Source organism: Antrostomus carolinensis, unplaced genomic scaffold (assembly GCF_000700745.2).
Source record: "Antrostomus carolinensis isolate BGI_N321 unplaced genomic scaffold, ASM70074v2 scaffold1274, whole genome shotgun sequence".
Taxonomy (NCBI): domain Eukaryota; kingdom Metazoa; phylum Chordata; class Aves; order Caprimulgiformes; family Caprimulgidae; genus Antrostomus; species Antrostomus carolinensis.
In genome coordinates this window covers 6,270-29,523 of record NW_010308456.1, presented here as the reverse complement: position 1 = coordinate 29,523, position 23,254 = coordinate 6,270, and the positions used below count along the sequence as shown (strand labels likewise).

Genomic DNA, 23,254 nt, shown 5'->3' with positions numbered 1-23,254 from the left:
ATAATCCATCCAGACTCTACTAGTCCCTGTGTGTTTTGTTCTGAGCCTAACAGCATGTTTACGGATCAGGCATGCATGATGGTTGAGTTCAATCCTATATCCCTATAGGAAGACCAGTCTTGTAAATAGCCATGATTTTTTAAATAGGAAAATAATATTCCTCAATGCACAACATTCAACTATATTTAATGAAAGAAACATCGCATTAGTGCATTGTTAGCTTTTCAGCTGCGTTCAGTTTCTTCTCCAGCTGAAACCCCAGCTTCTAATAGCCACAGTGACATACCTGTTATTCTCTTCTTCTCTCCCAGGTCTATCTCCAACCATTCACGACTGCTGCTGTGGTTAGAGGCCCAAGCTAATCCTGGGACTTGAAGCCAAGCCTTGTCGGGAGACCACTGGAAGAGCTGCCCGAATTCGTTGGTCTCCTCCCAGTAGGAAGATGCAGTAACCTGGCTCTTGGAGAGGAATCCCTCTTCCAGACTGAGAGATTTGTTGCAGCCTAGGAGTCCCCACACAGACAGGCAGAAGGAGTTATTTTGTTTTCACACCATATTTTTATATTAGGCTAGCAACATATGAAGACCACCTACAACAGCAAAGTCAGATGTTGCTTAATCTAGTGCTTGCCTGATGCTATCCATTAGCTGTGGTGTTTGCTAGTCAGTTTGTAGTGGATGATCTGGTACCAGAGTGCTGCGGTCCCTCTCCTTTACCAATTTAACTCCTACATACATGACACCGTCTGACTACAACTGCTATTTTTGCCATTTTGTTTTATATTCTCTGCAGTTTTGTCTCATTCCTGTGAAGACTTCTTGTATTTTTAAATTTTACTTCTCCTTTTGAGATTGGCATTAACTAATTTTGTTGTATGAAACATTCCTCAGATGAAGGCACTATACTGAAAGGAACACTTTACTGTAAATATTTCATGATTCTTACCTGCAATTAGGGCTGGGAAAGTTACTCATTAGAGAAGATCCTTGATACTGCTGCCAAGAGGTGATATCATGAAGATAATAGCTGCAGGTAAGTTATTACAGAACTCCACTAAAGAACCCACAAAATTTCTGCACATCGAGGTTTTTCAGAGAAAACAGGCCAGTGGAATAAGGTTTCAGTGAAGTTAAAAATAATTCCTGGCAGTTTCAAAGGCCTGTACATGCTCTACAGTTTTAAGTGGAATAGTAAATGATTTTATCTCGGATGACTGAAATATAATTCAAATGAACAAGCGCAAACTTCCCCCCCCTCTTTGCTATGTTTTATGCAAATGAACAGCTTGACAGATTAAAGACGCTTTTGCATCTTGGTAAGTTATAAACAAAAACTTGTTCTATATCAATGCAATGTAAATATATTTTCATTTCTCTCTGTTTTCCTTCTCTTCTTGTATAATGAAGATGGAATTTATAAATGTCTGAAGAAAAACTGCTTTCATTTTCTGCCACCTAAAGTACATAAAAATGGGATTATCTGATTGCCATTTTTCATATGCTGGCACCAGAAATGTAACAGCAGAATACTATTTCTGTTTCTTGTCTGTGTGCATATGACCTATTCCTATTCTGTGTTTTTTTCTAGTTCACTTCACATCCCTTCAATTTTTTTTATTCAACTTGCCAATTTAAAAAAAATACTGTCCTAAAATATCCTTCCTAGACACAGCCTGACATTCTCCTGATTACTTTTCAAAACTTTTACAGAAAATCTTTAAATAAAAAGGTAAAATCTGAGTAGCTTAAAATAAAGCCATTATTCTTACCATTTGAAGTAAATATAAACCGCTTATCTGACAGTGAACCACTGTAAGAAAAGAAAAAGGTAATTCAGCCTTTCAGGAGGCGGTCACGGGAATGCAGAGGTACAGTTTCAGAATCACTGTTTATCTGGCAAAACATCTCTGGCCAGAGAGCCGCTTGCTTTCCTGGCTGGTTACCGACCCCGCTAAGAGCACTCTTGTGCATCTCACACCGTGACTGAACTCAGATCAATTTTTTGAGCGTGCATTATGCTTTAAAGTGCCTCCCCATCCCATCAGCCTGCTACTTGTACTGCACACTTCTGCTTTTTTCCTCTGCCCAGGCCCTGTACTGCCACTGTGGGAAAGCTTTCTCCTTCTGCTCCTCAGACCAACGACATGAGAGCGTCCAAAAGAGCCAGGAATGAAGCTAACAGGGCCTGGAGCATTGCCCCAGAACTGGGCACAGGTCTCTCCTCACCTACAGTAGCTTAAATTAGAGCAATCAATGGTCTTTCTTTTAGTCTAAGTAAGTCCACAACTAGTTTGAAGAAAATCCAGCTTTAAACACTGTGAAAGAGTTACGCTTGATGGTGACAAAACCATGTCAGCTCTGACCGTTCCTAGTTTGGCTACAGGTGTATCACAGCCAGACTGAACGAAAACTACTCCTTGTTTTAATCTGGGAGGGAACCAGTTCTGTTATAACCACAACCAACAGCTCCCCCTGAGGAATGGTTCTTTTTGCTCCATTAACAGGACCACACCTATGGCTCCCCTTTTCTTCCTCCTTCTGACCTGGACTGCTTTGCATCAGGAGAAAAGCCATTTCTTGGGCCACTCCATACAACCCTGCACAATGCAGGACAAGATAAAATCACCACTGTAAGGGAAAGCTATTCTTTCCTTGGCCTCCCATGGAGGCACTTTCTGATTCCCAACGAGATGCCCTGGAGGTTTTCATTCCAGAAGTGATGACTTTGGCTCCCTAATAAAAATAAAAGGCCAGGTTTTAACATGAAATTAGTTTGGATTTCTTGAAAATCTGACCCCTTCAACATCGCTCCAATTAGCTGCACACATCGCTCACCCCTTTTGAAAAGCCTTGGCACACGTGACTGAGCAGTAAAACAACTTCTGCACTTAAGCATCAAGACAGCTCCCTTTCAGGCTGCCCTTTATTGTTGACCAGGAAAATTTCCCCTGAGGTACCGTCTGGGCTAACAGCGGTGTGCACGGCTGTAAGTTTTGAGAGCGCTGCAAACGGGGAATAGGAAAGTGGTCCCATGTCAAGGTCAATAAAAACACTACTTCTTTTTGTCACTGAGGGAAAACTAATGACTACAGGCAAACAAAGCCCTTCAGAGAAGATGGAGAGCACTGGGAGGCAGCTGATTTATTTGGGCGTGTAGGCGGTAGAGTAGCTAGAAGGAGAAACTCAAGCCCTCCCTCCCACATCTTCGCCCCAGGCAGTCCTCAGGGGCGATCAGACATGCTCTGCTCACTTCAAACCAGTTTGACATTACAGACAAAACGATTTTTGCTTTCTTAGTGAATGCAAAGCAATCCATTTCAAGAGAAAAGAAAATAAACAGCTATGGTGATCAGTACAACCTACCCAAAACAGAAATCACAGCGCTCCTCAAATGCTTATTTATGAGATAAAGATTTATAACAAAAAAGTCACTCAGATCGCTTTCAAATAGAGGGCTGCAATTTTAGCAAAGAAAGGGAGGAGTTTAGTGTTTCTAAGGTCTATAAAGCTATGAAACCAAGCTGAAATATTTCTGCTATAATTCTGCAAGTCACTGAAGAGGACAAACTAATTCACTAAGTGGTAATTCATCAGTTTCCTAATGTGGCAGGTGGCATTTGTCACACAAATTTCACTTTGTCCTTTAAGAGATGGTGTTGCCCTGTGCTCCTCATTTTCCTGGCAACTTTCAGGATCCTTCCTCACCTCGCCAACAGTACTGGTGGTGGGACTACACGGGTGACCTGTGCTGGTAACTCTGCAAAAAAAGGATGCTGCTTCCCATAATAAATAAATGTTAGCACCTAATGCTTTTTTTTTTTTTTTTCTTTTTCCACAGAGCCAAGTCTCAAACAAGCTTTTCATAAGCACTGCAGGTTAACGCTGAACTTAACCTTCCACAATTCACAAGCATGAGGTTTCTTGCATTTTCAAAGACAAATGTCTTCACGTGTGCAGATGTATGGTCACAGGACAGCTCACATGACAAAGTTAAACCCCCGTGTATTCGTACTGGGGTATAAGAACTGCCCAGTAAATCCAGCCACTTGATCTTTGTTATAACATTAGCGGGTGCAGGTCCACGCATGGATCATGAGAACCGAAAACCTCACAGATGCTGGAGCGTAACAAACCCACTGAAAAATGGAGCTGGGAGGCCAAGGTCAGCTCTTGAGGGCTGGTGAGCAAGCGAGCCATAACTCCACCGTCACACTACAACGCAGATATTTAACAGCTCGATGCACTCCAGCAGCAGCTTTTGATGAGGTCAGTTTCAGCTAAAGTCACTAAATAATTTAAACCTTTAATACTGAAATCCACTGTAAATGAGGTTTTAAGAACTTGGTTAAGCTTTTATTTAAGGTTGCCTAAAAAGCTCTTAAAGCACTGCTGTCCGAGCACCAATTTATCCTTGCCAGCACTGGCTGCTCTGCAGGAATTTCTGGCAGCATGTAGACATCCCTAGGTGCACGTTTCAGCTCTCCTTCAAGTAAACAGAGGTTTTCCTGTTTGATGTAATAGAGGCAAGTTTTGCATCTCTGTGAGTACTTCTAGTACTTACATGAAACGTATAGGATATTTTGTGAATAGCAACATTAAAAGGACACTTGGCAGTTAAGGTGAAAGGTTAATTATGGAGACAGTGTTTTCCCCAAGCACATGTACATTTGCTGTCTTCTACGCTTCATTCATTGCCCGCTGGCTTTTGTACTGTGAAAAAAATACAAATGGGAATCCCAGCTGCCTTTCATTACAATATTTTATGCACTACTGTCTGAGTTACTCCTGGGATTCTCAAGGATCATGAATGTATGTAAACGGTTCTGTAACATCTTTAGTTAAGGCACAAAGTATTTAATTTAGGGTTTCGCTAACCTGGCATGTGTGATGGAAAGAACTGGTATTATTTGTGTAACGGAAGGGCTTGGTGCCTGAGCTGAGGCCTCAGTTGCGGTTTGCTGGAGATAAGTTCACATTAATTTTCTTAGACAATGAACTTTCAAGCAACACATGTGAGACAAATAAAAACTATTTACAGCCCTTCCACTAGTGGTCTACTTGCTACCTAGCTTTGTATACTCCAGTGCCATTACATATAAAGCATTTCAATTTGTGCTGAAGTTTAAGCACAGCAGCAGACCAAATGAATGTTTTTTGGGTTTGGGGGGGGGGGGGTTGTTTGTTTGTTTGTTTTTCATAACTGAAACCATGACTGTAAAATTGTCAGGATGATGTAGAGAAATCATGGGGAAAACAGAGCTATTCTCTTAGCTCTTGTAGGCTATGAGACTGAGATTTCCCTTCTTACAAAAAAAAAAATAAAAGCCTCATATAAAATCCAGATAACATTTGAAAATTAAAAAATATAAACCAACAGGAATGACAGAGGCAGTTGCTGGAAGGGCTTACTGTGCTGGATAGAGATTAGAGGATTTATTTCTACTTCAACAACAATACAATTAAAAGTCAGAAGATAAGTGGTAAATATAACACCCTTGCTATAAATATTCTAAAAGAGAAAAACTCTGCACACGTCAAAAGCACAATGTTTGAGAAGTTGTTCATTAAATCCCCTATGGCTCAACAGCTCTTTTTATTTATTCATTCTTCCTAGCTTCTTTTAAACTTTAACATGAATTTGTCATGATTTATTAGCACACCGATTAAAGGTGTTTGTTTCAGTTCACAGTACATTCATGTATCTGCTAACAAAGTTATTTGCAAATATGTTTTGGAAGGGAAAGAATCATAGAATCATGGAATGGTTTGGTTTGGAAGAGACCTTTAAAGCTCATCTATTCCAAACCCCCTGCAATAAGCAGGGACATCTTTACTAGAGCAGGTTGCTCAAGAGCCCCATCCAGCCTGACCTTGAATGTTTCCAGGAATGGGGCTTCTACCACCTCTCTGGGCAACCTGTGCCTCACCACCTTCATTGTAAAAAAAATTCTTCCTTACCTAGTCTAAATCTACCCTCTTTCAGTTTAAAACCATTTCCCCTTGTCCTATCACTACAGGCTCTGATAAAAAGTCTGTCCCCATCTTTCTCATAGGCCCCCTTCAAGTACTGAAAGGCCACAATAAGGTCTCCCCGGAGCCTTCTCCAGGCTGAACAACCCCAACTCCCTCAGCTTTTCTTCATAGGAGAGGTGTTCCATCCCTCTGATCGTTTTTGTGGCCTTCCTCTGGACCCGCTCCAGCAGGTCCATGTCTTTCCTGTGGTGAGGACTCCAGAGCTGGACACAATACTCCAGGTGGGGTCTCATGAGAGTGGAGTAGAGGGGCAGAATCACCTCCCTTTGCCCTACATGGAAACTTGGAGATTCATGCCACTGAAAACTTGGAACATTTTCCTGTATCTGATGCCAACACTATTTTAATAAAGCTGTAGAAACAAAGCCCTAAAACCCCTAGACCCACAACTAACACCTTTTCCTCCCCAAAAGAGTGTCCCTACCTACTTCTGCTGACCTGGGCAGTGCACTGTGCCCCAGGGGCTGCTCCCAGAGTGGTACTCACTCGTGCGAGGAGATGCCATTGGCAACGATGCCTTCATAGCGGCTGATGCCCTTCTGCTGGGTGACGCTGATCTGACCGCCCAGCTCGTCCGCAATCACGCCTGCGTGTATCGCCGACTTGCACAGCAGAGAGGTCTGAAAGGCAGAAGCCAAAGCTCAGAGGATCAGTCTGACAAACTGCTAATGCTTTCTCTTCCAAGTCACTAGTATACAGGTGTTACAGCTCATAAAAATCTTGAAAAGGCTCAAGAGGAATAAGAGGTGGGGGGGGTGGGGGGTGGAAAGCAGTAATCTTTGGGAAAAAATCTGTTTTTTCAAAATCTGTTTCCAAAAGTTACCTTTTTTAAAAAAATGAAAAAGCCAATAATCCGCTTCTGAGAAGGTGCTGTAAGATTTTAACCTAACAAGTATTGTGGCAGTCCTTGCCAAACAAAGTCAAAGGCAAGGCAACTCTTTGCAAAGAGCAAACGGTAATTACAGTAATTACGTGATGGACTTGCCTGAAGGCAGGTCTATCTGTTACTGCGCCTTAGTATTTGAGTCAGGGTATACATTAGGAATTTGGCTGTGTGTTGACTAGCTGCTGCTGGGTTTTATGTATAGCCCAGTTGTCAGTATCTCAGGTGGGATAACACTGAAATACACAGGCAGGGCAACGTGTGTGCCAGCTAGGTGGCAACAACGTTCCACTGGGCTAGGGCAGGGCAGAGAAGGGCCAGTGGAAAGGTGCAAAGGAGACATTCCCCGGGGCTGCTGGCAGAGACTGGTCTCCTTCACACCGGCCCAGCTGGGGCTCTGCTCCTCGCCGAGAGCAGGGGTGCGAGGCTGTCCCCCCCCAGGGAGGGCTGGGGACACAAAGGTAGCAGGGCTCCAGGGAAGCCTGGCAGGTTCTTCCCATCAAAAAAGCTGAATCGCCTGTAAGGCTGGAGGGAACGTGTCTTTCAAAAATTCCTCAGTGCAGATAAGATCTGCATGAGGTCATGCCATTTGCTGCTTTTCTTTCCTAATCACCCGAACGAAGGGCAGGAATAACTCCAGCTAATGAGAATGTAACGTGGCATTTCTTTGTTTCTTCAGCTCTGCCACTTTCCAGGCTGGAGCAGCCTGCTGAATAACTGGATGAACAGGTTAAACATGAACAGTGACGTTTTGGAAGTTCAGCAACTGCTGTATTTCTGATCAGGTGGGACTTTACTTCAGTGGTATGATTAAACTTACTCCACTGTGAGAGACCTAAAGATTTCAGAGGCATGATGGGTTGAGAGTCCAGCGTGAGGGACACAGAGAGGGCAGAGCACCGTGTGATACGAACTATAGATAAATGCAACCGCTCAGGCAACTTCTTCACTTTAAAGAACAAGCAGTTAAAACAACCCAAGAGGTTGGTAGTTATCAGTGGGGTGTAATTAGGCAGTGTATAATATTTATGTCACATCAGAGCAGGCTGCTGGGATACTGCAGGTATAATCTTAAAGAAAACCTGCATGTTACTGAAATCTATTTTTTTTCCCCTACAAGAGATACCTTAAGAAGAGAAATGCACATGGACTCCAGGCAAAAAAAAAGTTTAAGTCATAGGAATATTTAGTACGTGGATGAGCACTGCCTCAAGAGGGACAAACCCTATGCAGGGTTTTTCCAGAAAGCCAGAAACCACAAGTCAGTAGGTGTATTTGACAGTCAGTGGACTTTGTTCTCACACAATTGATTGGTCTGTTTGAAAAGTGTCTCCATGTGCTTATATACTGATAACATACTCATATACTGATAATAAAAGGTATATCTAACACAGCTGGGAAGAATTACTGACAAAAGTCAAGCAGCAAAAGTTGAAACCAAGTTGTGCTATGCTTCTCTCTTCTGCCTTTATAAATTTCCCCTCATTATCCTGTGTACTTACATCTCTGTATCCTTCTCCAATATTCCCAGAAATGTCACCTGCTATGTCTCTGCAGCCAGCAGGACAATATCTGCTGTAGTGAGAGAAGAGAGGCTTGTTTAAAATATGAACTGTAGTGACAATTCACAGAAACAAGATTGTATGAAATAAATGCTCTCAGACCAGTAAATATTTTAGCAGTAAGTTCTGGTTGATGGTCTCTTAGTGAGTCTAGGAGATAAATAGATGGGCCCTTGAGTTCATGAGTGGACTGCACACAGCAGCACACAAAGAACCAGAAAAGCAGTTTTTCAAGGGCATGTCTGTTTAATTCGCTTGTTCTAGAAATGCTACCACACGAGTTTGCAGCACAGCCCAGATAAGAAGCCTACATGCACATCCAGACAGCAGCCAGAAGAGCACAATTTATTACCATTTCAAATCCTATCACAAGGTTCAAGGAACCAAGAAATTATAGCTTGTCCTCAGATAATCTTGTATCAACCAGGGTGTGATCTGCTCTCAGGAGCAGCATTGGAATTTGAGGCTACTTTGAATTTCAAAGTGGAAGCGCTTTTTACATATAGCATGTATATGTACACCCAAATGAGACTTGCTCTGTAACTCTAATCCCTTGTCTTTCTGGGACACAGACTTCCATTCTGCACTACTCCTTCTCACAACTGGGCCTTGGACTATTACAGCATCAGGGTAAACAAAAACATTCACTTCCCCAGAAAACCAAGACCGTACCTGCCTTACATGACATTTTCTAACAATTGTACCATGACAGCTACAGCAAAGCAAGACAGAGAGCAGAGAACTGCAAAGTCTCTTTACCTGTATTCAGCCTTTGTATAGTGGTTTGCTCGTTCCAAACATGTTATTAGATCTGTGAAAAGTTTACAAATGTCAATCCCCATTGCAGGATGTAGAAATACAGATAAATATTTGTCTACACATGAAATTACATATAAAGATCTCTCTATATAATACTTAAACAATTTTATTAGATAGAAAACAACAGCTATGGTTTTCCCTCATTCTTTTCATCTCCCTCTTCTACTCTTCTTATGTTTTACACCTTCAACAAAGTTGCACAGACCCCCAGAATATTAAATGCAGGGATCAGATCTTAACCTCTCCTAGCCCTTCATCCTATCACTATGTGGTGGATGCTGGAGCTCAGCGTACAGTGGAGCTTCAAGGAGAAAGTACTAATTTTCTCTTTATGAAAGAGTATGGTATTGCAAATTGCCTAAGTTGAATTTCAGCAGCTACTATATCTGGTTAATATTACAGCTGTTTCATGCACACATGCTATTAAAAATATCATAGTTCATGCTAATCCAGAAAGATTTAGGACCAAACATTTGGGCTAAAGTCTATGTGTGTAGAGAAGATAATGAAATAGTGGAGACTATGTCACCAATCCTTTAGAAATAGTGCTTTTGGATTTCACTTTACCTGGATGATCACTGCTGGCATAGGACAACAGAAAGCCTCGTCCTGACACGTGGGATCCACTCTCAAAATGAATAGTCGCTTCATTGCTATCCAGAATGATTTCTTTGGGGACGGGCATCACATTACCACAGTATGGCCCTACAAACAGAACAAAGAAGATTTCAAAAGTTTAGATGACATAATTAGACTGGAATATTCCCATGATTAGCAAAGTTTCATAACACACTCATTCTCTTTCAGTACCAATCCAAATGTTGACAAAAGGGTTTTGGCTTTGGTCCTTTATGGGTATGAGCTCCAGAGTTACCCTGACAAGGAGCTGGCCAGGATCCAATTATCTCTCCATGGTAGCAATTCCAGCATCCATGTCTCTCATCGCATAAGCCTTAAGAGAATGATTAATGCCCTTTGGCCTTTGAAGTGCAGCATGCTTACAACCAGCAGTAACTCATTAAAGAACAGAACATTCAAAGGCAATCCATGGAATCTACGCAGGATCCCCTAGATAAACTCTCCAGACACGTACAGCTCATGCTGCTGTAGCACAGCAGCCACTGGGGAAAGATTAAGATCACAAACAGGGTACCCGGTTTTCAAGGACCTGTGGGCCACAACCCAAATTATGTTACAAGGCAGTATCACTTTATTCAGAAAATTTCTTAATTTATTTTCCTTTTAAAAACATCATCAGACAATTGAAGTATACACTTCACGTCTCCAGAGTTTCAAACAAAGACAAGAAGGAGAGAAAGGGGAAGATGAAGGGACTGGGACAAGGGGACAAGAGCCTTGCACTTACACTGAATTAGATAAGGGTTTTATAGCTACCAGCTGCAGTATCTTGGAACAGTCTTTGGGACACTCCTTTCTTGTGACAGCAGGCGTGCCCGGGACTCTTTGATTACATTTGCTTCTTCAGAAGTCAGTTCCCGAGGGAAGCTTTATTTTGAGATTGCCAAAGTCTTTGCTCTTGCCTTCTGTCACCACACCTGGGTGCAAACACTTGTCCCTGGCTGCCCTCAGGCACAGATGACAGAAAATCCAAAGCAGTTTGGGTACACTGTTTTGAATTTATGGGATGCTTACAATATAAGCTGCTAAGAAGAGGGTTTTGTAAAATGGCAGGGGTTTTTTTTCTTTCAAGAGAAAAAACAAACAAGACCCTTTACAAGCCCACAGCCCATCTGTTCTGGTGAATGGCAGCTTTTGGATCCTAAAGCAAGTCCCTGGGAGGAAAAAGGATCACTTTGATTTTTTGTAGACAACTTTGTTTTATTGGTGGTGGCTACTTTAGGGCAACTTAAAACTGACTTCTGAAATAAAAGAAATTGCAATCACAGCACGAATTTGATGAGTGGTACCCTTTCTAACAGGTTCTTAAAAGCCTCTTCGTTTTGCTGATACTCTTGGTGAGGTCTTTCTCAGATACTTCACCGGCCTTATACCAACAAGACCAGTCTATAGAGCGGCCCTATTAGAGCCAACAACAGTCAATTGTCAGCAGAATGGGACAAACCAAAGGAGGAACTCTGTCTTTTGGCTTATAAAAGTTGTACCTTGAAGCCAGGCAGGCAGAGAAACAAGTGAGGAGTGTGACATTTCCCTGGAGTACTCATGTGTTGAAAATGACTCACAACTTAGTCAGAGAAAACAATGTCTATAAAAAGGGTTAAACAAATTGCTTAGGAAATGAACTTATCAAAAAGACAGCATCTGACACCGTGTCATACCAGACAACAGCACAAGTGATTTATTTGAGAAGGTCTTTTCTGTCAGATTGCAGTGGGAGAAGTAAAGTGCTAACTTAGATTTTTTTTTTTTTTTTTTCCAGAACAGAGATGGGGGAAGAAGACAGGGAGGCATTGCATTTCTTCAAAATAAAACACCTAAGAAAGCTTTAGTCATAGAATCATAGAATCATAGAATAGATTGGGTTGGAAAAGACCTCCAAGATCATCAAGTCCAACCCCTGATCCAACTCCAATTACTATATCATGGCACTAAGGGCCACGTCCAATCTCTTTTTAAAAACCTCCAGGGATGGTGAATCCACCACCTCTCTGGGTAGGCCGTTCCAGTGCCTGATTACCCTTTCTGTAAAGAATTTCTTCCTAACATCTAACCTAAACCTCCCCTGGCAGAGCTTGAGCCCATGCCCCCTTGTCCTATTGTTGGTTGCCTGGGAGAAGAGACCAACCCCCACCTGGCTATAACCTCCCTTCAGGTAGTTGAAGAGAGTGATGAGGTCACCTCTAAGCCTTCTCTTCTCCAGACTAAACAACCCCAGCTCCCTCAGCCTCTCCTCATAGGACTTGTGCTCAAGTCCCTTCACCAGCCTCGTTGCTCTTCTCTGGACCCTTCTCTGGCTCCAGCACCTCAATGTCCTTCCTGAACTGAGGGGCCCAGAGCTGAACACAGTACTCAAGGTGTGGCCTCACTAACGCAGAGTACAGGGGAAGGATCACTTCCCTGCTCCTGCTGGCCACACTGTTCTTGATGCAGTCCTTTTCTTCTCTCAAGGGCTGTCTCTACATATTTTCTCACGAGCTCTCTTTGGCTTTCTCCTTGCAGCGATTGGCAGTGACCTGTCTACTCTGTAGGTATGATTTAGATGGCTGATTCACTCAACCACACACCAGCTGGATCAGGGCTATGTGTCTTCTCCAGCAGCAAGTCTACATATGTTCCAGGTAATTATACAAACAAATCACACATGTCATAAGCAAAACCAATAAAATAAATAAAAAAGTCTAGACAAATAGAGTTGTATAATCCAACTGAAAGCCAAAAATTCAGAAACAATCAATTTAAGAAATCAACATGCAATGCCAACATGCAATGCCTAACCCCAAGAAGGGTTACCAGGCTACGGTTATCTTTTGCCAAGAGCAGTTCTGGTGTACCAAGAGACTCCCACAGGTAGCTCAAAACTAAGGAGGTCTATGACTAATTCTTCAAAGGACATAAAAGCAAGAAATAGTATCCACTGAAGGAAGGAATATTTTCCAAAAGTTTATTGGTTTTCTGTATCGATTGGGGAAGAAAAAAAAAAAAAGTAATGGCATTTATTAATACTACAAAACATTCACTTGTTCTTTTGTTGCAAACTGAGGAAGACTTTCAAAATATTTCAACACAGTTCTCATTAATTCAGGTAATATCATATCACACTTCAGGTAATATCATCACTACACTTCCAGGTCTTCAGACTGTCCTGAGATCTAGGAGAGTTTATTTCCTTGCTATCAAATACAGAAATAAGCACTGAGATCTAGGGTTTAGAAAAAAGTAAAAGCACCATCTCGTCTTTTTAGAAAAAACTAAAAGCGCTATCTCACCCATCTATTGCTGTTCTTAGAGAAGAGAAACCAGTCAGCTACTGGCTTACCTGAGTGCTTCTTTACTCCTGAAAGAACTACAGACATGTGTAGTCTTTTTAGGAAGAGGTGTTATTCCATTCTTTCCAGTGCTTATTGTGTTTCAAATGACCAATGTAAGCACCTTTCTGATTTGATTTACCCAATAATACTGTTTTATGGCTAGCAGCACCTCTCTCCATTTTGCCAAGTTTTTGCAGAGTGGCCTTTTCCACTTCAGATTCTCATTTCCCCCTAATCAATTTATTTTACATTGAGGGTCTTCCAAGAAATTCCCCCAGGGGACAACTGGTAATGCTTAGAAAAGAAAACTGATTCAGGGTCAAGACAATAGTTTGGGTTCAGTTTTGACTGATCGGAGGATCTTATGCTTTCATCTGTTTTCTAAATTCATTTAGAAAAATAATGTCTTCGATTTCAACCATGTGTACTCTTTCGTATGCACTTCCATACAGCAGTCCTCTATTTATGTTGTAAATAACCAGAATGCCAGAAGCAAAAGGATAGTCTCCCAGGCTCCCTGCATTTCAGGTTGTGGTATGCCTGAATTAGATGCACTTTTTATGTACACAGTAAATCCCACCAGATTTGATCTCCATTGACTTACCTATTACCTTGAATACATATATTGTGAGATTTTATAGACATTAGAAGATTAAAACTAATCAGCATCTGTAGATGTTCGACTTCATCTGGAAACTATATTTACTAGTCAGTATTTTCTACTTGCAGTTGAGGTGACAGAAATACTACTTTATTGTCTACTTTTAAAACTTTTATGTACTCCTCATCTTCTCTGTCCATTCCACCTAGGATTTATTGATTTCCCTAGGCTGTCTGTATGAATACTGTACAACCATAGTGGAGAAGAGGGGCGATGGAGAAAGCCTTGGTTTGTGCCTGGTATGAAAATGATAAACTTGTTTATAGGGCCCTATTAAATTTTACTGCAGGATTTGGACTTGACTCTGGATAAATATTTAATTCTTAAACTTGAGACTAAGCCAAAAGTTTTTTAAGATCCCTTTTGAGAACTGCCAGATAACGTTATCAGTTTTTCATCTTCTAGCGTTGGTTGTGAGGTGGGTTGTTTTGCATATTCAGCTTGAAAAACTAGTCATGAATGCTGATCTCTCGCCCTGTTTCCTGTTAAAGTGACTGGGCTGGAGCTCTACGAGGGAAAGTAGGCAGGATTATTTGTTTTGTTTATGAACAAAGAAAAAAGTTTGATTTAATAAACAGATGTGTTATAAGTCATGAAACTGAGTAGGTAGTCTCCATATTTCAGTATTACTACATCTAGACGCCAGGGCCTTCTTTCCATGTCTCATTTAGAAGTTGACCCAACTGTGACTCTGTCTGTTCACTCCGGATTCTTTAATATATAGATATATTTTTTAAAAAAATCTGCAGGAGATCTATTACAAGCCTAAGGATTTTTAATGTACCCAATTTAATATTCTCTATAATTAAACTAACATTTAATGCCTTTCGTCCAGAACTCCCGATCTGTTGCTATAGTTTTAGTGGCTTAAATGAAATACTTTTATTTTGGAATCACTGTCTCCAAGCAGTATTAACATCCTCCAAGATACATGGTAAATTGTCTTGTGGATATCCTTTGGCTGGCCCATCTGGAGACTGAAGAGATTATTTTACATGTTGTTTATTTTTTAAATGTTAGCAATAGTCTGCTTCTTTTGTCTTTTCATAATAGTGTTGTTTTGCAAATCTGATGATCTTTACAGCATTGTCTGGTTTTATGAAGTCTAGTTTACTTCTACTGTCAACCAGGCTCTGGCATATTTCCGGAGATTGCTTTGTTGAATTATGTTCCTTTATTTTTTCTACTTCCCTTAAGAAGTGCTGGGCCTAGAGGACTCTTCTCTCATACCAGCTGGCAATGGCTACATGCTGTTTGTTTCTGTAATTCTTAATACTTTCTGCCTCTTCTGTAAGACTTTTGCTTCCTTTTAAAAGCAATTCTGTCCATCTTTAGCTGTTGTGTGTCCAGTTCATTCTGCTCATTCTGCTTTCAGATTCCTAAACTTCATTTGAAATCTGGAGTTTGTCATCTGCAGGGGTCTTTAAGAAACTCAGTTTAGATATCAGCTTATAACATACCCTCTTCAATGGGGAATCTTCTCCCTGTTCTTTAACATTAGTCTTGCACAGTAAAGCATGGCTGGCGAGCAACACATAGCAACGATCCCACGGATCTGCCACTCCAGCATTATTATTTATTAAGAGAAAACAATGTTTTCAATTGTGATCCTTTCTATTCAGTAGCCTTTCCTCACATAAAGCAATTTGGAAGTACCTCAGTAGCTGGGGAAGGACAGGAGATGTGATGAACGTAGGTTATGGTTGCTTCACTTCAGAACTAAAAACTCAGCCAGAGTGCAAGTCTTTCACAAACAGCTCACAAAACCAGCAAGGATCTGTTGTATGGAAACATCTGCATTCTTGAAATTCATCTCCATCCCACGTTCGCACAAATGCTTCACTTTCATAAGCAGTAACTCTTTCTCTCTCCTCACCAAAGAGGGGAGCAGGGAGAGGGGAGTTCTCTTCTTTGCTCCAACCCTGCCATGCACATGCACAGGGATAACCAGCATCACCCTGCAAGGATGCACCAGGAGATGAAAAGTGCTGCTCTACACCCTTCTTTGCAGGACGTGGAGAAGGTAGTGTTTAATGCTCAGTAGATATGAGTTGACAGAGTAGTCTGTCCTGGTTTTTAGCTGAAATAGAGCTGGTTTTCTTTTTAATAATTAGAAGAGTGGTATTTTAGTTAAGAGCGGTGTTTTAGTTTCCAGCCTGGGACTCGCTGTGAGAGAGACACTGATAACATACCAGTGTTTACATTTTTGGCACTGGAAGAGAAGGACTTTGTGTTCTGTTACTCCACAAGCACAAGATTTAAGGGGAGAGAAGAATATTTAAATTAATAAACTTAATTGACAGTTAGATATGCCAATGGGGTATTCCATATCATATCACGTCATGTCCAGTATATTAGTGAGGGTCTCTTCCTCTCTTGCTCTCTCTGGCTTTCGCTCGGGTTCTCGTTCTTCTGGGATTGGGGTTTCGGTTCGGGATTGTCGCTCCTCCGGGATCATTATCTGGGAACAGGCCGGGCTCGGTCAGGAGGGGGGTGAGCTATAACATTGGGTGTCATTCACTTGCATATTTTGTTACTGTTATCATTACCTTTACTATTTTAATATTAGTATTATTTTAAGTTTTCTCTCTATTATTAAACTGTTCTTATCTCAACCTACAAGCCTCCTTATCCTTGCCCCCCAATCCTCTTCCCTATCCCCTGAGGGTGGGGGGGAAGTGGGTGAACAGCTGTGTTGGCTGCTAGCCAAGGGCTAGTCAAGTGAAACTATCACATAGTCACATTGGTTAGTCAAGATGAGACAGCCCAGTTATTCAAGTCTGACCTCAGACCTCAGGTAAGCATTTCTTATTTCAGGAAAAACAAATATAACTTTCAGTTAGTATTTACAAAGGGTTGCCAAAGATTGTGATAAAGGAAAGAAACAAGCACCTAAGTAGAGTCAGGCTGGAGAAGTAATTACAATATAAAAAGGGAGGGTCTGGGCCACCTGTGCCGTCTGTAGGTCTGCCTGCTTGACCTCAGGTGAGATTCTGCACTTCTAACATGTCTGTGGTTTTAGCCAAACCAAAAGACAGAAGCACAGCAACAGTTAGGACTCATTAGTAAAGAGCTGAACTGTTTAACAAAAACCACAGAAAAATATACAACACATTTTATGCAGCTAAGAGGAAAAAAGAACTAATTTGATAAAAGAAAAGCAGACATTCTTTGCTGCATTAATCTCTCCAAAGCTGAAACCTCAGGATACTGCAACCACTCAGGCGAAACCCATCTGTTAGAAGAGTTCTGACTATTAAGAAACTGCTCAACTTGATCCTCAGCAAGAACTTGTCTGGGCATTTCACTGGATTTCCTGAAATACCAGAAACAATACTGTAATAACAAGTTTCCTTTGAGGGGTGAAAAAGAAAGCTGGGCACACCCTTTATTCAAGCAAGATATTTATTACAATAAACAATAAGGAAAGACTGGTTTGATGATCCCCTCAAGTCATAATGACAGGTAGGAGGCATCCAAAGGTACTCAGTTCTCCTGCACACCCACACACACACACATGTGGATGCACACAAGTGCTCACACTCACCCTCAGCAACCATCAGACACTCACACGTCAGTAAATGCTCAATTTGTATAACAACCCTTAGCGACTGGGTGCGGGAAGGAGAAAGCATTTTCTGTAATTTCTCTATCTATTTCATGCTAGTTACTGGCTGTAAATTATGCAAGAACAAGTTAACAGCACTAACTCTCCAAATTATTACTAGTCACTCAGCAGATCTGACATCCACCCCAGAGGAACGCATCAACCTCCTACTGACTGCAAGTGAATGGAGAAGCAAGTAGGCACTTATCTCTTCTTCAATCTATCTCCTCAATGTGATGATCACCTCACAAAATTAAGGGAAAAAATACTAAGCCATTAGTTGGGGAAAGAGAGGAAAAAATAAGAAAAAAGGGTCAAAAGAGGTACAGAAATCTGATAAAGACATGTAAAGAAGCTGACTAAAAGCAGTTCCCATTGAACTTTTAAAACATTTATGTTACACCTTCATAAGCAGTGCAAGTTGTGTTCTTGAGAACTACAGGGACCACATGGTTAATCTTGTTTTCACATATCCCTTTAACTAATTAAAAAATCAGAAGCTGTTGTTCAGAGCTCAGTATTTTTAATATGCTCAGATAATGCAATTAACTCAAGAAGAAAAGCATTTCAGTAAAGTTTGCACCTTGTCTACACCGTGAGATAATTTTTATTCTAGATTCCTTTTGTGGGACAAAACCCCCCCATATTTTCATCCAGTGCAAAGCAATGCCTTTGAAACAGAACATGATCTTCTATTTATTTCTCCTAGAGACAACAAGTGCAAAGCTGTGCTAATATTTAAAGGTTTATCAGACAAAGGTGACTCAGTTTCACCAAAACTGGTGTGAGACTACCTTTGCTGACTGATGATTAATATTTTCACGTCTAAGTCTGGATACAAAGCTAACTGTTGAAAAGAAAATGCTTGTTACAGGTTTTTTCTCCAGTGAACACTGAAGAAAATAGCGTACAGAGTAATAGTCCAGACATACAGTGTTCAGCCACATTATGTCTCCAGTTTTAGAGCTTCATTAAGATTATTTAATGACCATCTTTTGATGGCAATATTGGAGAAACCTAAACGCAATGGCTGCCTTCACAGGTCCATCAAAGCTGAGAACTATAAAAGGCAGAAGAACTGTAGTGTCATGTTTGTGTCTCAGTTGAGCAGTGAGGCTTCAGTAGACTGGCATACGCAACGCTACATGCTTTTATAGGAAATTAGATTCATAGTATTTCTCTATCAGTCTACAAAATTTGAAGAATGTCTTCAGCTTAAATAAAACTTGCATGTAAATGGTCTAACCTGTAGTCACTGACTTATAAAACTGGAGAAATCAGTATTATGACATAAACAAATCAGTTAATCCATTAATTTGTATATAACAGCTTCCCCTGACTGCTTGGAACTTAAATACCCCAAACACAAATTGAGTTACTCCTTGCTGTATTGCACAAATGCCAGCAGAAAGTTATACTGATGAACAAATCACAGTTAAATGGAAAGACAACACATGGGAGGAAAGCAATACTTTGCCACCTGAAGACTTTTTTACACTAATTTTATATAGATGCGCATAATCTAGTATTTTGCCTCTGACCAATTTTCTAAGCTTCAGATACACTCCTCAATAGACATTTGTATGCATACTGACATTCACTCTGTTGTTTTCTGTAGAGTGGAAGAGATCAGCATGGTATTTAAAACATTTCCCTTTGGACCTTATTTTCTTATAATTGCAAACCTCTTAAATAAAGAGCAAAGACTACTCGGCTAATTTGAAACATGAGTAATATTCACACTGACAGCTTTCACACTTAGCTTTTTAGATTTTCCTTTTTAAACTCAGATCAAATACAGAAAACATACAGAGATTAGCTCAGGTGTTTTCAATGCCTGAAAAATCTTTTCAACTCTCCATCATCCTATGAAAGAACTGTGATGGCAACAGTCAGTATCTTCTTGGGCAAAGGGAATATGTTGACCTGCCTGTAGATGTCCATGAAGAGTGGAGGGTTGTGAAGAAGAGATCTGGGCTCAGAAACAGCTACCTGAAAGGACACTTAACAGACTGAATGGACTTAGCAGTCAGTGCCCATTCACGGAGCTTCTTTTTCTTACATAAATGCATATTAAAACCCAGAGCTATAGCAAAATTATTGAAACAACTAGAGAAACTCTAATCTCATCTCTGAATTCCTGTGTCTTTTAAAACACAAGCGATATAATGACTTCATGCATATAGCACTATTTTCACACTGTTGTTCTGCATGGATTTACCTGAATGTAGAGCAGAGACTCTGTAGGTATGCTAGTGGGAAAGTCTAGAGTGAGTTGCAGACCACAAAAACCATTACAGATGGTATGTATGCCTAAGATATAAAACTTGTTTAATCAGATATGAGCAAAACCTGCTAATTGTGCAGTTCACTACTCAGAATGTAAATTATAGTCCACATGCATCAGGCATTACCAATCAGATCTGAAAATGGGTGTGGGAATACCTTAGAGAAATTCATTACATGGATCTGATTGCATAACACACAGGTATTCCGTGTTTACAGGCTGAGTAAGTGCAGGACTGAACTATGTGAAAATGTCTGCAGGCTGATGTGTAAGGAGCCAGAATTTCAATCAACATCTAAGCTTCATTTTTTATTTCAGAAAACAATATATTGATTTATCCTTGCTTCGTAGAAAAGCCTTTGATTAGAAATGTCAGGATAGCATAAATAAAAATTATTCAAAGATATGATAATGCAATACTAAACACCTCTCCCTTACTGCCAAGTACAAACAGACTGCTTCAGGTGAACACAACTCCTTATTTATAGTCCTGAAACAAGGTAAACAACATAAAAATTTCCAGCACACATGAACAGAAACATTCCTTGTGCCTCAAATCAAGCTCCACACAAGGCTTAGATGTCAACATGTCACTGCCCACTCTTGGTGAAGGCTGTTTCAAAATGTAATACCTCCCCCACGAGAACAGTAATTACCTTTACCTTCATTTTCGAGCAAGGCTTTAATACCTCACTTGATCTTATCTTAGCAGATGAGTGATAGGCCTATGATGCTCATGAATGAAAGGCAATAATCCCTCAGCTTAGGAGAACCACACACTTCGCTGAGCCAAGCAATGAGCTGGGTGACTGGAAAAACTGCACAGGCTTTGTGTAGCTCATCTCTTCATTGTCTTTTCCCATTGAATCCACTCTGCTTGTTAAGTCCAGTACAGCACATTCAGCCTCAGCTGACTGAAGGGCTACAGCTCGCTCCCAGCAGGCAAAATTTTATGAACTGTTGATTCGAGAGTTTATTCCTGCATTGTGAACTCCCCGCAGCCCTGAATTTAAATTGGACTTCTGAAAAAAGGCACACTGACTTGAAAATCGGTTTGACTCTTCTAGAAAGAGCAGATCAAAAGTTTCAACAACAACTGGATGGGAAAACTGATTTGAGGAAGGCCTCAGGTACTCCCTGGGGAGGATGCTGTTGTTATGATTGTTTTAAGTGCACAGCTATAGCGTATTACTCACTTATCTTCCTGTGCAAATCACTTGCAGGACTGCAGACTGGCTGCACGCATTTAATATCTGGAAATATTAAAGCCTGTACATTAGCAAAGGTTATCAGTGACTAATAGCTAGCAATAATAAAGGTTATCTCCTCTCTGAGCCCTGAACTGCCTAGAAATAAAGACATGCAGGATCATTGACTCCAATTTCTTGTCTCTGTTTCAGGAGCTAGCTCTTCCCCTACCCAAGAAGAGTACAAGGCTCATACAGATCCACCTACTTGCTGTGCCAAAGCTGTGTTAGTCCAGCTCTGTGGGGCTGGGGACAGAGCCCCTGGAGTAGATGTGCCAGAGCTGGGCATGAGGATGACACACTTGAATATGGAAAGAAGGAGGAAAGGACAGAGGCTAATGTTTATTGCATTTGGCTCAGCTGGCTTTTACTCACACTTTTACCAGTTCATGCATCAACCATTGCCTTATCTTTGACATACCATGAAATGTTGAAGAGCTCTGGATGGTAAGGTAGCTGGATTCGCATTTCTGTGATTCGATATCCAGGTCTCCAATTTTTAAGATCAGGCGTTTTCCCGGAGGCACTTGGATTTTCTTTTCACAAAGAGTGTAGTTTGGATATGTCCCAGGATAGTTCTTGGATGCCAGGGTCCCACTGTCTTGATACATCACCATGTGCCCACATCCATCCCCTGCAGTAGGAGAAGAAACAAGGAAGAGAAACAAAACACATTCCTCAATAAAAAATGTGTAAGAAAATACTAGCCACATAATCATGTCTCATGTGCACTTCCACCTTTTAAAAAAGTATTCTGTAATACTCCAGTTATACTCTTGGTAGAACATAGGTAACTAAAATAAATACAGTCATATTTCTTGTGAAGCAGTAGAAAGGTGGGTTAGGAACACTCATGAACTAAGATGTATTTGTCAGTCCTGTACAGAGGCTCTCTGGCTTTCTGCTTTACAGCCCAACACTACTGAAACCCTGAAGATGCAATTCCACATGTAACAGGTACAGCCCAACACTACTGAAATCCTGAAGATGCAATTCCACAAGGCAAAGACACAAGAGGGGCATCAAAAGTGGGATGCGCACCATTAGTGGCGCAGGCTACTTCACATGGCAGCATGCCCGGGGGTGTATGTGCTGCTGCCTCCTTGCTCAAGGGGTGAGGGTAGGCACCCATAAAGTGTTTCTTCATGGTGCTGTGTAGGAGCCAGCTTGGCTTTGAAGCCTTTCCTTGGTGAAGGCATCTGAGGAGCAGCTGCAGCAGAATGTATGACAACAGGAAAAGGTGCATGGAAATACATGGGGGGATGCGGGGACTGACATGGAAAACAGGAAGCATCCACGGAGGGGAAGGAAGCAGGTATCAGATAAGAGACCTTGACTACTAAAGGAAGCAATTTTTAGTGAACTATTTAAAAAAGCATACCACTAAATTAAACTTTATATATTAAAGCTTAAGCAATTTAATTCTTCCAAACAAAGGAAACTATTGCAATAGTGGAACTAGTGGCACATGTACATGGCATGTAATAGGCAGCCCTCAGTTTTAGGCTGGTTAGGGCATAGGCAGTCTTTATACAGGAATCTTGTATACTGTTACCCTTTATCACTGCAAAACTGAAGTTAGTCCTAGAAATATTCATAAAATTGTGAATTCACAGCTCTGCAGGATTCTTAATGTTCACTTTAACTACCTGAAATTTTACTTTTGGGGATATTTTGGTTAAACTGTTTTGGTCTGTTCATTTTAATTACTTTCTGAATTTCCTTCCACAATCACTAGGAGGAACAAACTTAAGATTTGATAAGATTATTCAAAGGTGAACAACAAGAAATTAAGTGTTGATAAAGAAATGTGCCATACCGAGGACTGGGGTGAAAGTGGCATGCTGTGCAAAGATAACCTCCAAGCTATCAAACTTTGACTTGATACTATATAAATACATTACCATTTCATCCAATTCACTCAACCACTTTTTCACAAGCAACAGCATTTATTTTGAAGCTTTGTCTTTTTTACTAGCTTTGTTGCCTGCTATTTAATTTTCTCGCAGGTTCACGCTTGGAACAGAGGTGAATAGGAGACATAGATCCAAAATCATATCACCATAAAACATTAAATATGGTTTTTCAGATTTCCTAGTACACAAGCTTTAAAAAACATATGTTCAAGTTTGTTATCCAAGCTGTATTGCTTTCAGAATATATAGGAATATACTCAAGATGAAAGGCAAACTGGCCTCTTGAGCAAATA

At 40.8% G+C, this 23,254-nt stretch overlaps 1 protein-coding gene across 1 annotated transcript in view; it reads right to left on the bottom strand.

Moving 5' to 3' along the window:
* The window catches only part of DCBLD1 (discoidin, CUB and LCCL domain containing 1), a 36,693-nt gene that overhangs the window by 10,628 nt on the left and 2,811 nt on the right, over positions 1 to 23,254 (bottom strand). Inside the window, exons 2-8 of the mRNA XM_010165747.2 lie at positions 21,467 to 21,679; positions 9,864 to 10,001; positions 9,237 to 9,288; positions 8,418 to 8,490; positions 6,519 to 6,652; positions 1,769 to 1,809; positions 287 to 502 (exon numbers count right to left, since the gene is read on the bottom strand). Coding sequence (XP_010164049.2) covers positions 287 to 502; positions 1,769 to 1,809; positions 6,519 to 6,652; positions 8,418 to 8,490; positions 9,237 to 9,288; positions 9,864 to 10,001; positions 21,467 to 21,662 — 850 coding nt within the window. The 5' untranslated portion in view covers positions 21,663 to 21,679. The remainder of the gene's footprint in view (positions 1 to 286; positions 503 to 1,768; positions 1,810 to 6,518; positions 6,653 to 8,417; positions 8,491 to 9,236; positions 9,289 to 9,863; positions 10,002 to 21,466; positions 21,680 to 23,254) is intronic.